Source organism: Sinocyclocheilus anshuiensis, unplaced genomic scaffold (assembly GCF_001515605.1).
Source record: "Sinocyclocheilus anshuiensis isolate Anshui unplaced genomic scaffold, SAMN03320099.WGS_v1.1 scaffold95, whole genome shotgun sequence".
NCBI classification, from domain to species: Eukaryota; Metazoa; Chordata; class Actinopteri; order Cypriniformes; family Cyprinidae; genus Sinocyclocheilus; species Sinocyclocheilus anshuiensis.
The window spans coordinates 326,453-342,667 of NW_015548190.1; the positions used below are offsets into that span (position 1 = coordinate 326,453).

Below are 16,215 nucleotides of genomic sequence, written 5' to 3' on the forward strand. Positions count from 1 at the left end.
TCAGTGTCCTTTATGATGAAACATTATGATATTTAGTTATTATTACCCAGAAGAAGCATGATTCTGATCTCCTTGCACAATCCACTTTTGTATAGAAAACCTTTAGAATTGTTTTAACACACTACATTAGCTGATTTTTAATTTACGTTTTATTTACATTGACAGACAGTTAAAATCATGATTAAGGGCTTTAAAAATGACATTTAAAACAACAAGCTTAAAGGTAAAGAGCAGAAGGTGTTATATTAATAGATGCAGGACAGATGGGAGTTGGTCCATTGACACAGACAGTGCAAAATCCCACAGGGTTTCAGCTCTCTGGACTGGTGTACGGACACACCACACAGACCTGTGCGATGTCATCATATTCATACGTCCTCTTCAGGAAGGTGTCTGTTAGCCTCAGTCCTGATATGCTCTTAAAAAAAACAGAAATGAGGGGGAAAAAATACAGCACATTCATTTTAGCTTTTAAAGAGGTCACATGCTACACTTACGGCATTTTATCCCAGCAGCCCAATTATGATATTATTATTGCACCTACAAATTAATTATTTTATTTTAACATGATTATTTTAGTAATCATGTGTCACCTTCTCTGTTCCTTTTTTTTATACTGTACCCTTAAGAGAAACCTATCTTTAAATAAATTTAGATGTTATGATTGGCTAAACTCTTGGCATGTTATAGCAGGTCATTTCACACGCAAAGTTGCAAAATATTAAATTAAATATAATAATTAAATATTTTTAAAAAGTTCCTGAATTAATTTGAATCCAAGAAGAAAACAGGATAAACAATCATATATAATTTAATATTTTGAATAATTAAGACAGAATTAAAATGGAATTCAATTAAATTCTTATAAAGAACTTGCAGAAATTCATATAATTGCTGTAGGTGTCATTTTAAAAAATATACTGCATTTTTCAATATGAAAACTCATAAACATGTTATTAACATTTTTTTTCTTTTTTTTTTTCGGAAACATGATAATAATAATCAATGATTGAAATATCAAATACAGAAATGTGTATTTAATTTAGATATATTTCATCATATTTAATAAATTAACTTTCTATTTATGAGCCATTGTGGAAGAGCAAAATGTATCCCCTAATTATTTGTCAATATTCATTTTTATGAACTATTCTAAAAACAATGTGATTGACATTTTGTGGCGCTTCAGGAAAAATGTAAATCTTTTTGGTGACAGTATTGTCATTTTAGAAAAATGTGTTGATTCATTTGAATAAATAGGCATGAATAGTTACAATTTATACTTTTAAAACTGAAATGTACAGGTAGTTATTATGTAACGTTACATTTGTCACATAACGCGTTGGACAAATGAAATTCCGCTGTTGTGTGACTGTATTCAGTAAAATCCTATTGTCAGATTTCATATCAACATCCTATGGACTGAAAATGATTTCTTAACTTTGACATTTTGACTCTGCTATAACTCCATGAAAAAGTCCATTGATCATGTCTAAGTTTCCCTTACCTGTAAACCCTGGACGGAGGACAGTAGTTTGAGAGGAATGGAGAGGGAAGCGTTGGGGGTGAGTTTCCCCAGCTGTCGGCCTGACACCCCACACCAGTGAACGGAGCGAGTGTTACACATCTCCAGCACCAGATCCATGGTCCTCTCACTGACAGCAAGCAAACCAGCCGTTAGCATTACTGACAGCTTACAGAACTACCAGCCAGACAGGCTCACAGCAGCGCTCTTACCTGCAGTTTGTGATTTTACAGGTGATGTCGAAGGGCTCCTCTAGACTGACTGTGTCTGGGATCAACTCGAGAGAAAGCCTGACGTCACCGTAACCAGGAGCCTAGAAGAGAAGATCTGAATGAATCCGTGTCGGCGGGAACACTTTACAAGTAACGTAATCGGATTACTTTTCCAAGTAACTAGTAATGCGTTACTTTTAAATTTACAATTAAATATCGGAGTTACTTTTTCAAATAAGTAACACAAGTTACTTTGTTTTCCCATTTCCTCACTGACACGTCTCCCGTCCCCGTGTTGAGAGAAATCTGGAGTGAGGTGCAGAGGCACTTCCTTCAGCCTGAGGCTTATTCATTTCACTTTTGGTGTGAAAGGGCCTTTACAGTTGCCAAAAATATAACTTTTGTTTTATTTTTGTTATTAAAAAACAGATAAGCAGTCCAGCTCAGGTGACGCTAAGTAACGCAAAAGTAACGTAATGCATTCGTTTCCATAAAAAGTAACTAAGTAATGCAATTAGTTACTTTTTCATGGAGTAACAGAATAACGTAACGGATTACTTTTAAAAGTAACTTTCCTCAACACTGGAATGAAATGTGTTCTGCATAATCCACAAACACTTTCTAGCTGATTTGTGTGGGAAGGACTGATGAAATAATTAAGTATGGTGAATCCTTGCAGCAAGTCTTTTCTTTTTTTTTTTAAATCCACGCTAAAGCCAGCGTACCATTCTCTGGAGCTGGCTGGTCTGTAGACGTCCTCTCTCCCCAAGGTTGGTTTTCCACACAATGTCTAGTTTGCCGATCACAGTCACCCCCTTGATGACCACGGCCTTCTCTGCAAACTCTGGCTTGGGCTTCAGACAGTACAAATACTGCCTCGTGTCCAGCGGCTGCAGATACGACATCCTCCCGAACGTTGACTCGCTAGAAATAAAAGAAAAAGTTGCACATAAGTATAATGCCAACAAGTATGTTGCCGAACCATTTAAAAGTGCTGTCGCAGTCATTTACCATTGTTCAGCGAATTTTTGTGGCTGAAATCAAGTCAATCGGACAATCATTCTGTTTTGTTCCTCAGTTTTTCAGATACTGCAAACTGGTATTTGTTATTTTAATTTAGCATCATAATCATAAACACTGATTTGTAGTGCAATAGTTTTACCGTTTACTGGACTTTGTTATTCTTTCAATACAAGTTATTCAATTTCAATTCTTCTAGTTATTTACCTAAAGAATCACAAATCTTGCACATTCGCAGAAAATAGCTTACTACTTCGTTGAGCAATCAGGTGTGATATTTATTTTATTTATTTAGATTTTTTCTATATTATTAGGGATGTAACGATTAACCGCGAGCCGGTTGAAAATCGATTTAAATATGTGACGATTCAAATCGGTTGAGATGCTAAACAAATCGCGATTGAATTAGGGGTAGGAGTTTATATGAATGCATGTCTGAGGGGAACGTACTGTCTTTCGATGGTATTTTTTCTTTTCATCTTGCCTCTGTATAATGCATATTAAAGTTCATAAGTGCAGCACTGCTTTGTTTACAGCGGAAACCAAGGAAACGCTTTAAGCGCTCGAATCGTGAGTTGAGTGAATCGTTACATCCCTATATATTGTTTATATATAGCCATAAAAGCCATGCCAGCTTTCATGGCTATATTTATGGCGAGAAACCGGTTTCGTTCTTCAAAATAAAACTTTTTCTAAAAACCTCATCTCGTTTACAGTAATGTATTTACAATAGAAGTCTATGGGCCAAGACATTCCAGAGTGATTGAAAGCAGATTTGTGAAGCTCATATTTTTAGTAAAGCAAGAGTTGATTCGATTGACGTCATTTTGTCTCTAGTCTCATTTTAAAAATGTATAATGTTTGAAAACAGTGTGCATTTTAATGTTGCAGTGTCTTGCCCAATAGGCTTATACTGCAAGTGCATTACTGTAAACATGATTTTTGTTTGATTTTACAATCTGAGAGACAAGTCAATATTATTTTCTGTAGTAATGGACATGTCACAGATTTAACGTCAAATAAACTGTATTCAACCCAAAACATTCCTTTATTTACCTACACTACTACTCAAAAGTTTGGAGTTTGAATTTATTTGATCAAAAAAAAAAAAAACTGTAATATTACGTTTTTTATTTGAATGTATTGTAAAACAATTTATTCCTATGATAACAAAGCTGTATTTTCAGCATCATTCCTCCACTCTTCAGTGTCACATGATCCTTCAGAAATCATTCTAATATGCTGATTTGCTGCTCAAGAAACATTTCTCATTATTATCAATGTAGAAAACAGTAGTGCTGCTTCATAATTTTGTCAAATCTGCCATACATATTTTCAGGATTCTTTGATGCACAGAAAGTTCAAAGGAACAGCATTTATTTGAAATAGAAATATTTTGTAACATTTGTAACAAATGTCTTTACTGTTCCTTTATCAATTCACTGCGTCCTTACCGAATACAACTATTAATTTCTTTCATAAAAAAAAACTTTTGATCACAAATACATGAACAAAATGAGGCATACAGTATGTAAATGTTACCTCTCACTGCTAGAGGACACACTGTTGAGTTCAGTGACGTTGTACATCATAGAAGGTTCCAGAGAGACTTTCTCCATGAACATTGGGGATGTAGTGATGTTCTGGATCTGTGCCTCTAGAAACACCTCATCCGTCTGTAGGGTCAAAGGTCAAAAGCATCAAACCAGACCAGCTGCTGACATTCAATCATTTACTCAGCCCTGGTAAGATCTCATGCAGTATCGTACTGTATGTTCATTTATATTTTATACACAATATCCTGGAGAGATACTTTACTTGAAGGGCTCCACATTAAGGACTTAATGCATATGAATTACATTTACCATTTAAGTGTGCGTGTTCATAATATCACAATCAATATGAGTTCAGTGTAAAGGTCTTTGAATGCGGCCCACCAAATCAAGCTCTTCAGACAAGCTCAAGTGAAAAGTATTGAATTTTTACATAGAGCCAAATAAAGCAGCTGTTTGCTCCAGTTGATCTCCGGAAGGAAGATTAGTATTATTTTGAGTTGGTATTACAAGTGGAGGTTAGTTCATGCCTGTGGATCAACAGCACCTTTTGACAGAAGTATTGTTATTGTTACAGCATGAAGCAAAGATCCCACGCCAAGCCTGATTAATTCAATAACCAAAAACAATTTTGCAAGGATGCATTTACAATTAGACTATATCATGTCACAGCACGTCTTAAAACACCATTACAACTGATACTAAATATAGGACAGTGTACATGGTGGTATGTGACATTTTTCTGGCATTGATTTTAATGTAAAAAAAAACAGCAAATGGCATAAAAGATCAATAGAAATAAGCATCACCTTCTCCCAGTCTAAGAAAAAAAAAAAAGAGTGATTATCTGTTTTCTCCAGAGTCAGACACAATGTCTAATTGATTTAGTTTAGCACTGGTCAGATGAGTGAGCGGTAAAGCAAAAGCACTGAGAGGAAACAAGTCAAGGAAAACAGAAGAAAAAAAAAAAGGATTTCTCTCATCTTTCAATTTAATTTCTTTTTTGAGATTGTCAGCATTATAAACAATGATTAACTTTTTACCACTAAATCAAAATGTCTAATTAAATACATTTAAATTAAATTAATCAAACATTTAAGGACATTTTGAATTTTCAAATATCTTGGTTTGAATTTTGAGTAAACATTGTATGGCTGATGTTACCTTGGCCTCTCAGGCTATTGGTTAAAATTAATATTTAAAAAAAAAATAGCCAAATAACTATTTAGGCCATTTTTAGGTTACTGTTGTAGGTAATGCAACCTTTCTAAAATCTTGCCAACAGATAACACAGCAACTTAGTGCCATTGAACAATTGATCTAATAAAGGTAATGGCAATAACGACACAAACAAGTTTTACTAATGATCTGGGTTTCTGAACATAACCTCATTTTTCCATCTCAGGACTATTCTGTTCATTAGTGAATCTATTGAATATTGAAATACTTTTCTCATGTTTTCCCCATGCTTGTTACTCAGAAGAAGGAAAGAAGCAGGTTATGCTAGGAAAAAAAAAAAGTTGCAATGAGAAGGGAAAACAATTACCACTGAACTGAGGTCACTCTAATGGAGGAATAAAACACAAAAATAAACATATTAGAGAAGTGAAGGTTACATGCACCAGAAAATGACAATGTCAGTTTTCTTCTTGATGTAAATGTGAACAAAACAACTAATTATGAATGACACACACACACTACTTACAAAAGAGATATCAAATGAAAATGTATAAAACGGGTTCTTAAAAAGCATAGCCTCGCTATAAATTATTTCATAAGCAGCGAGGCAGTGCAGAAAGGAAGTATGACCATGAAAAAAAAAAAAAACTACAGCCAATGTGTGTAATTTGCTTTCGCATAATTCTCTAATGTTACAAAAACACTAAAAATAGTCAAAGTAAACTCACCTCAGCATTGTAGAATTTGGTTTTTACATCTAGAGGCTTGAGAACCTGGTTCAAAATAGAGTTGAAACTGAAGTTTGAGCTGCAGTTTGATTGTACCTCAACAGAATCCATGTAAAATTCTATTTATCACACAACTCAAGACTGCTTTCAATGACGCAGCTTCAGTTCTTCAATGCAATACTCTGCTGAGTATCTTCTGGAAGTACCGAGCCGCATGAGATCTCATGCTTGAGTTCAAATGTCAAGCTTTAGTGTAAATTAAAGTCTCAGCTCTGTGTGAAAAGGTTTAGGAGTGATGCGTGGAGCTGGCGTCCAATCACAGCGCAGACTGACTCGACGGAGGAGGAAATGAGCTCACCTGAAATTTGAAGAACTTTCTAAAGTAAAGCTTCTCTCCAGTCTGAGTGGTGTAACTGACGGCACAGACCAAGCTGGAATCAGATGATAAACAAATATGGTGAGGACAACTGCATTTTGTGCACAGCTCTTCAAATGTTTTTGGTTGCTACATAATTGTCACAGCGTGTAACGGCATTTGCAACACATTTCATTTCAGTAATGTCACATATTTCTAAGCTTAAAGTAGTAGATATTAAACCAAAAAAAAAAAAAATTTGGGGGCGGGGCTTGAATTTTCCTATTGGAAAATTGGTTTTCCAATAGTTGGTCCTATTGGTTGGATTGTGAAAAGTGGGTGTGGCCAGATCGGAGTGTGCATTTGCAGCGATTTGTGGCAGTTTTATTTATTATTATTAAAGTATTTATTACATTTTTGAAGTATTTTATTTAATAACTGTTGTTTTCAATTTAATTTTAGTTTACATTTTTGTAATTTTGTTATGTGCTTTTGTAATTTTTATTAGTTTTTTATATTTCTATTTAGCTTTAATCAGAGCTGGGTAGATTACTAACAAATTGTCAGTAAAGTGTCTGTTATTGATTACACGATGAAAACTATAGTAAGTAACTTAATCTAGGTTACACATTTTAGGTAATGTAACTACTTTAAATTACTTTTAGATTACTTTTTTTATCAAACTTTAAACTTACCATAAAACGTACCATATTGATATAAAAAACAGAGAAAGAAATATATTCCATTTTTTGTTATCAGCATCATAAAATGCATTAAACATTACATTATTCAGTTGATAGTGAGTGAATAGTGAGTTGATAAAAAGCTAATTAAGTCATAAAAACGTCAAATAAAGATCATTCAAACACTTGAACACTAAAAATAGAAATATACAATTTGTTTACCTGCATGGCAATGTGACCATTAACCGACATCAAAGCACTGTAAACATGCAAATGTGTTGTTAAATTATTTGAAATATTAACTTCCTCAGAGATATTTCAAGTAAAAGCTAATGTCAAAGGGGTTGGGCTGACAAAAATGTTTGGGAATCCCTGCATTATATGAACAAACATGAAAACAACAATGACATTAAACGCCTTCCAGGTTTGAAGTATTTTTGTCCAGACTTCCAGAATCAACAGTTACTGAGAGTCACTGGATATGATGATGACACAGTGCTTCACAGCTATCACCAGTGTTTAATAACTTGCATAATTATTTGTTTCATACATGGTCTAACTGCTTGAGAGGTGACATTTTTCCTCAAATTCAGAAGCACGACTCACAGATTTATTTACACACCATTTATGAATATAGTCAAAGCTAAATGGCATGGCACACAGTAGGATTTTTAGAAAGGAAATTTTAGATTAGAAGATTTAGGGAGAATCAATTAATTATGAATAACATACTGCCCTTGTGTGAATAATACGTAATCGTGTAATCCATAAAAATCTAACAAGCATTTTAACATTTTATATACTCTAATTACAAGTACTTAATTCTTGGAATCAGATTACATAATCCAGATTACATGTAAACAGTTACTACCCAGCGCTGGCTTTAACTGTATTTTTTTTTTAGTTTTAGTAATATTAGTACTTCAACTTAAACTTATTTTCTTCAGTTAGTTGCCAAGGAAACATTTCTAATTTTCATTTAAGATTTTAAAATTGTTCAAGGTTAAGCCTTTCATTTATTTTTATTTTATTTTAGCTATATTTAAAGCACTGAAAATGATTTTTAATAGTTTTAGTTATCAATAACAATACTGGAATGTGGAGGACTACTTCACCAGATTCTTTTCAATAACTAGTCTTTATTATATTAAAGGTGCAGTACGTAATATTGACAGCTAGCAGTTGAAATGGGAACTGTCATTTTCCCATTCAAAATATTAAAATAAGTCAAAATTCAAAATATCGGAGAGAGCCGTTTCTTCCGCCTCCTCAGACTCCACGCTCATGTGGGTTGCCAGATTGCGGACATACAAAAGGAATGAGCGCAACTGACAATGGAAGGCTAGGAGCTGATTTATCTGTGTTGCCTCAATATGCCTCTGGTCATAGAGCTTTTTAGACGAGTAGAATCTACGATCTCTGATCCAGTACATTTGCTGGCTTCCATGACTGCAATAAGATGTGTTTTCCGCCAACTGGCAACCCCAGACTGTCACAATATTATGAAGTGACATGTGGCCAAGTATGGTGACCCATACTCGGAATTAGTGCTCTGCATTTATCCATCAAAAGTGCACACACACAGCAGTGAACACACACACAGCAGTGAACACACACCCGGAGCAGTGGGCAGCCATTTTTTGCTGCGGCACCCGGGGAGCAGTTGGGGGTTCAGAGCCTTGCTCAAGGGCACCTCAGTCGTGGTACTGAAGGTGGGAGAGAGCGCTGTACATTCACTCCCCCCACCTACAATCCCTGCCGGTACGAGACTCGAACCCGCAACCTTTGGGTTACGAGTCCGACTCTCTAACCATTAGGCCACGACTTCCCCATTATTAGGTAAACTGTAGTGTAGTGGGCGGAGTCACACTGACACATTCCGACTCGGAACGCACATTTCAAAATAGAATAACGATGCAGCATTGTTTTTTGGAGAAACAAGTATGTGACAAGTTTCCTAAATATCTACAAATGTATTACGGTATTGTTATGCTGTAGCACAGTCAAAACATCACATACGGCACCTTTAATGCTAACCTGCATTACATTACTAAGAACTAAAGGCTTAAATTGTTTCGACCATCAGAAGTCACGTACATGTGTGTCCCAATCTCCTTGACCTCGTGATGGATGACATCATCAATGCAGCACTCGGGCTTGAGCTCTGAAACGGCAGAGTTTGAAGCAGATAAATTTAACCTCTGGGAGCTCGTCTGCAGGTCCGCCTGTGAGAGGAGAGAATAGCAGTGAGACAAAACAGCTGCCACAGCTGCCGAAGATCCTCTATTACTTCACGCGAGCCGTTACCTTTACAAGAATATCTTTGACCACTTGATTGCTGTCGTTGTGCACGCTGATGTAACTGGAGAAGGTCTCGCCAAGGAAAATATTTCTGTACAGGAAATGGTGAGAATGCATATTTGGAATCGCTGGAGCACTGAGAGATTCAAACAGGCATGTGGCACTTTCCACGAATAGGACCTGAGGTGCGTAACCTGAACAAAACGTTGGTCATTAACCTCAGGAGGTCAGGCGAAATACTATATGAGCTGATTTATTTTCTATTCTTTTCATGTAATGTTTGTGATTGTTGTCCATTGGTGTCGATATACTTGATTTGAGTCATTTTGCCATTTTTGGTAAACGTTCTATTTGTTAACATTAGTTAACAGTAACTAGCAATAAAAAATACTTCTAAAGCATTTATTAAACTTAATGTTAATTTCAACATTAGCTAAGATATTATTAAAATCAAAAATGGTATCTGTTAATATTATTTCATAGACTTAAAATAAAAAAATGAACTAAATTAACAATGTATTTTTATTAATTTAAAGGGGTCATATGATGCGATTTCAATTTTTCCTTTCTCTTTGGGGCATCACAGTATGGTGAGGGACGTAACATTTCCATCACACGCTTGAGGTATTCGGCCAATCACAACGCACTGGATAGCTGGCCAATCAGAGCACACCTCGCTTTTTCAGACCGATGAGCTTTGTAAAAATCGACGCGTTTCAGAAAGGCGGGGCATAGAGGAGAAACAATAATGTACAGTATGTGGAAAATAATGTGTTTTTTTAACCTTAAACCGCATAAACGCATTTCATTACACCAAATAATGTTCTTTTTAGCAGCATCATATGACCCCTTTAAACAAAGATTAATAAATACTATAACAAATGCATTGCTCATGGTTAGTTAATGCATTATCTAATATTAACTAATGTTACCTAATATTAACTATTCTAGTGTTACCCAAAGTTCTAGCATGATTTATTTATTTTGCTAGAAAATTGAAAAAAATTCTCTGATTTGGGATGTGGAATACAGACATTTGATGTGTTTTATGAACTAGATTATAATGAAAGTTCATTTTGTTAAAGTGTAGATAATCAAACATATCTAATAGTTCTAACTACAAATAATGTGGGATTTTTGCCTCTAAATCTTTTAAAAAGCTGTGCTATACCAAAGTGTACCATATTTGTGGAAAGTGCCATGAACTCATTAACAAATCCAAAAATAAATGTCAAACTTTTCGGTTATCATTATGCATATACAACTAATATAAGTTGATTTTTTTTAAACAAGCATTACCCAAAATTCTGTGGCAGCGTGAGCATTTCCCCAAGGATTAGTGTCTCTGCCCCCTTTACGGTCGATGGATCGTCTTTCATGAGTCGTACAAACAAATCACCTGTAGACATGTGATATGCTGAGCTGTAAAACCTCAGTCGGCTCTTAGATTTAGACCGCACTAGACATCTAAATCAATCGATCGTTTTATCTGTGACTTATTTATCCATGTAGGTTGTCAAAAAACATGTAAGTTAACATGTATAAACTTCCAGATGTATAACATCTCCTGTATGACAAATATAACATCAACATGTATAAATCATCAAATTAGGAGTAATAGCCAAAGAAACTGTTTGCAAGCCATGTTTCTGCTGACTATTTATACAAATTAAAGGCATAACACGATGTACTCCATTTACTTCTCGTTTCCAGCATTACAATCTCATTCATGCTGATTTATAGGGGAACATACTTCAGCGCCTTTTATATATAGAAGTGCTACTCAGAACTGTCATAGTGACATGCGGTTGTGGAGCACGGCTGAGAGAGATCGCCTTTCAGAGCCATCGGCTACCTGCAGCTGAAAACAAACATTGCTCAGTGCTGATCTATCATATGGCCTTACTGGAAGGAGGCATTATGCCGGGATCTCGCAGAGCTGCTGCTAATAGCTTTCAGAGAAGCTCGATACTGGACTCAGCAATGGCTGATTACAAAAACAAGCATCGCAATGTAATACTTTAGACCAGAGATGCCCAAACCAGGGCTGCAGGCAAAAAATTATCTGTGATGACCTGTGATTTCATGCCACATCACAAGAGCAGGACAAAATAAGTATTTAAAAAAAACAAAACATTCCATGCATTGTTTTGTTTTTGCTTCGAAATGTTGAGAATATAAGTTAATTCTATTTTAGCAATTTTTAACAATTTTTATTTTTAAAATGCATTTTTTTATGTTTATGTTTTTTATGCATTTTTCATTTTAGCCCTTCATAGCGAACAGTTTGGGTACCTCTGCTTTAAAAAAAATGATTGAATAAATTAATTCTGAAATTAATTTCTTTATCAATGCATCTGTATCTAGTTTCATGAAATGTGTTTTGTTCAGATGTTTCTTGATGAGTAATGAAATCATGGTTGTAGCGTCTGGACCAATCAAACACACAATATATATTTTGTTAGCTATATTTAACAAATACTTCCCATGAGCTGATTCGCTACATGGTTAAGGTACGTGTGATTGGATTGTACCTGGAAGGTCTCTGTCCTCACACGTCACTGGCATGTTTGTAAAAAGCGTAGGTTTGGTCAGCCGCATCACTGGAGAGAGAAAGATAAGACCGTTAATATGAAATCGTTACAATACATAGATTTATTTAAGGTTGATAAGAGTAACAGTATAACTTATATAGACACAAATATGCCATATAGTTAGCTTCGTGTGTAATTTTAAAAGCTTGGTTGATTGATTCAAAGACCAAGTGATATTTTCAGTATACTGTTAATAAATAGATAATTGTCTTCCTGAATCTATATCTCTGTGAGTGCTCGGGTATAAAACACCAAATTACAAAGATCTAATAATATTTCACTGTGGCAGGAGCCCTAAGATTGTTTGCACAGTTTAATTATTTTCATGACAACTAAGTACGTTTAACCTGTATGCAGGGCTCGCAAAATCTATTGCTGTTGTGTTTTCCAGTCGGGCTACCAAAATGTATCACCGCCCTGCCCGATGGGCTATCTTGAACAGTGATATAAAATTCCTTCCTTGATTTGCGTTGTTCACTAGCTTGTAGGGGTAAAACGGATCATAGTTGATCGTTTGCACGTGTTTCTAAGTCTTGCCAATTTAAAAATTCAAGTGTTTTAAACCATTCCCGTGCATTCGGAGCTGCGCGCACAGAGAGCCGCGTTTCAGACAATGCACGTACACATAATTGATTACTCTTTCGCATATCCTTGCATCTGAATGAACACATACACACAAAATTATCTCAGAATAACTGTCTCGGCATGTATTCTCATAAACACAGTCGGTTATGTCTTAAGTGAGCGTAAACAGTGGAGAAAGAAATCTCAAGTGCATCATTATATTGGATCTGTGCATTCGGTCTTAAAGGGGCAGCAGCCTATAAACACCTGCTGTTCCATAAGCGCCACCTGCTGTCAGAGAGTGACATTTGTGTCTCATTCACGAAGCTAAAATCAGACCATTCTGTTTTTGTTTCAAATTTAGAAATTATACAATCTAATTGCAATCTAAGTAACAAGTATTTAGCATCTTTGTTTGGATCGTGATTCAAATGCAGTGGTTGCCTCTGATTTTAAATGGAAAAAGCACAGCACAGCCAAAGCAGTAGTTTGTTTATATGGAGAGATTTATTTTATTTGTATTATTTAATACAAATTAAATTTTAAAATTTCAGGTTAGTTTTATTATTTGACATTTCAATTTCACAAAGAAATGTGCAGCATTTTGTTGGAGAAATAATCAAAAGACACCTTTTCATTTATAATTTGTCTTCTAAATTTATAAAATCTCATTTTGTTAAAAAGAAAAATTGTGAGAAAATTGTATTGTGAAATCAGTATCGTGAATCGCATCGTGAGTTGAGTGAATCGTGCTACTATGCTAATATGCTACTAGTTTTTGCTGTGGTATCAAATAAGTATTCTGTTATTTAAATAATAAAGAACCATATTTTTTTTTGCTCATCTGCAAAATGACACGATCTGTTACTCAAAATCTGATATGATAATGCAATATGATCTGAGCCGTGGGTTTTGTGATCCGTTGCACCCCTACTCTTGACTTGTTATTTGAAGAAAAAAAGCGATCACTGAAGCTTTTAATCATGCTGATTTGTCCGCAGAGTAGTTCAGCCGATGTCAATTGCATACTGATATAGTTATGTTATTGATATGTTATTGATATAGTTGTGGTAGTCTAGTAGTCTTCAGTCATTTAGTTCAAAAAGGTTTATGTTCTGAATTTAAATTTTTTTTTGTACGAAACCTGGTGACTTACATGCTATATAAACAGAAACAGGGAAAAAATCGTGGATGCAAACATGACTAGAAAAGGCTAAAAGTGTCACAATTGTGATCTTCATAGTCAAAAATGACATTGTAAATGAATGGGAAATAAGTGTGTATATGATATATTAGCCTATATTTTACTAGCATTTAGTGTTTAGTATGTAAGATTTTATTATATTATATTTTATTATAGTGTATGAATTATATAAGGTTATTTTATCATTCATAATCGGAGTCTGATAGACCCTCCCCCTTCGCTACGAAATTAACCATTTACTGGAACTGAACATTTCAGTTGTTATAAAAGAGTTTAAGGTGTTTTTGTGAAGGTAAAATGTTAAAATAGCGAAAGGATGTCCGATTCGCGAATCAATCACTCTTCTGAGTCGGTTCATTTAAATGAATACGTTGAGTGCACCAAGTGTCCAACATTTCATACTTCAGGCGCGTCCCAAATCTTATGCACTATTCTATGAGGTTTTGTAGTATAAATAGTGCGCGTAGTGCGTTCACACTGAAAATTACAAAAAAGAAAAAGTGCACTTTAAATACCCGGATGATGCACTTAAATAACCGAAAAACGGAGTGTGGAATGTTGGACACTTCATGCACTCAACCGTTTGACGGATTCATTCAAATGAACCGACTCAGAAGAGTGATTGATTCGCGAATCACAAAAAAACCTTAAACTCTTTTATAACAACTGAAATGTTCAGTTACAGAAAATGGTTAATTTCGTAGCGAAAGGGGAGGGTCTATCAGACTCCGGTTATGAATGACAAAAAAACTTATATAATTCATACACTACATGGTTGAGTACATAGTGCATTAGTACATAGTGTATGAGTGCATAGTGTGTCATTTCGGATGCAGCTATTAAAGGTCCCATATTGTACACCTTTCTGGAGTTTTATTTTAGGTTTTGATGTCCTTAAGAATATATATTTGCGGTATAAGTACCAAAAACCATCTCAATATATTTTTACAGCTCCTCTCTCAGCGGTGTCTGAAGGCGGTGACTGTGTAGTTCTGACGTCAACTTTTTACGGAAGTCACAATGGTTCGTGAAAAATCACAGCTACTTTATGCAGGCTGTATGCATTTTACTGTGGACTGACTGTTTTGAAACTTATATGGTAGTTAAGTAGCCCCTAGACCTCAGTAATCGTGGAAAAAGCCAGGAAATTTCAGTTTTGACAATATGGGACCTTTAAGAGACAGAGATCTGTCTGATGATCCAAAACAGCACCTGTCATTTGTTTACTACAAGACAACGATCAAAAAACTACTAGGCACACATAACTGACTCTGAAAGACAGAGAACAACAGTAAACATGTACTGTGCCTCAAACTTAACGAGCTGCAGCAGGTTTGAGAAATAGTCCATTCTGTACTCCGCAGAACTGATTAGCATTAGCAGCTAGCAGGGATGAGCACCGATACAGCGGGCACTGCAGCGATATTCATGAATGAATGTACACTCGCGACATCATTCAGACATTCAGCTGCTCTTTCGGTTCTCTAGTGAGAAAGGTAAACACTCGCAGTACCTTTTAGTGCGAGCAGATGCTCTTGTTTTGCCTGGTTGACCTCCATCTTGTCTGCTGCACTGGACTGACCTTTCACCTGCATATCAGCTGCTCACGGCGAGTACAGAGGGACAACCCGCGTTCCAGTCAGTAAACAAGCACATCCAGACTGGCTGTGATGAATGCACATACGTGCAGCTGGACACCACAAAAATAAATCTTCTATTAAGAATTTATTGTGATTATTTATATAGCATTAATTTGGCCTCTATCAAACATGACTTCATTCAGTGGAGGAAAATAAAAAGTCTTTGAAAAAAAAAAAGTTCAAATCAGTTTCTGTAAAGGTGGGGTCTTTTCCAGTGAGACCTGGGCCCTAGTGACAGACCCCCTTCATTAAACATCATCATGACTTGGCTACAAAATATAAATAAATAAATAAAATGCATGTTTTGGTAGCAAACATGGGAACCTAGTGTTCATCATGTGTTAAAGTGTTAATCAGGATAAGTGCCTACACTTTATGCACTAATAATAGCTCAGCTTCCTTGGAGGCAGTTGGAAGAGTTCTCACTCAAGCACTGTTGAGCTCCTCAGTGAGACCTTACCAACACCTGATATCCTTTCTGCCAAATAACTGTGCCTGCATTCATAGGACGTGTGAGAAAGGTAAACACTCGCAGTACCTTTTAGTGCGAGCAGATGCTCTTGTTTTGCCTGGTTGACCTCCATCTTGTCTGCTGCACTGGACTGACCTTTCACCTGCATATCAGCTGCTCACGGCGAGTACAGAGGGACAACCCGC

The 16,215-nt window shown here is 35.7% G+C and overlaps 1 protein-coding gene across 3 annotated transcripts; it reads right to left on the reverse strand.

The window, feature by feature from the left end:
- Positions 1–131: 131 nt before the first annotated feature.
- On the reverse strand, positions 132–16,215 carry LOC107705057 (trafficking protein particle complex subunit 13-like). 3 transcript variants are annotated; one of them, XM_016508184.1, is made up of 13 exons: positions 16,097–16,215; positions 12,091–12,159; positions 10,856–10,955; positions 9,563–9,647; positions 9,353–9,480; positions 6,576–6,648; positions 6,218–6,262; positions 5,857–5,874; positions 4,300–4,433; positions 2,463–2,661; positions 1,738–1,838; positions 1,508–1,655; positions 132–418 (listed from the first exon to the last, which is right to left on the reverse strand). In XM_016508184.1, the coding sequence occupies exons 1-13, from the start codon at positions 16,176–16,178 to the stop codon at positions 311–313; spliced, it is 1,290 nt and encodes a 429-aa protein (XP_016363670.1). In that variant the 5' UTR covers positions 16,179–16,215; the 3' UTR covers positions 132–310. The 3 variants fall into 3 exon arrangements, with proteins under 3 accessions (XP_016363670.1, XP_016363669.1, XP_016363671.1); XM_016508183.1 differs by lacking the exon at positions 16,097–16,215 and adding an exon at positions 15,432–15,551; XM_016508185.1 differs by lacking the exons at positions 5,857–5,874; positions 16,097–16,215 and adding an exon at positions 15,432–15,551.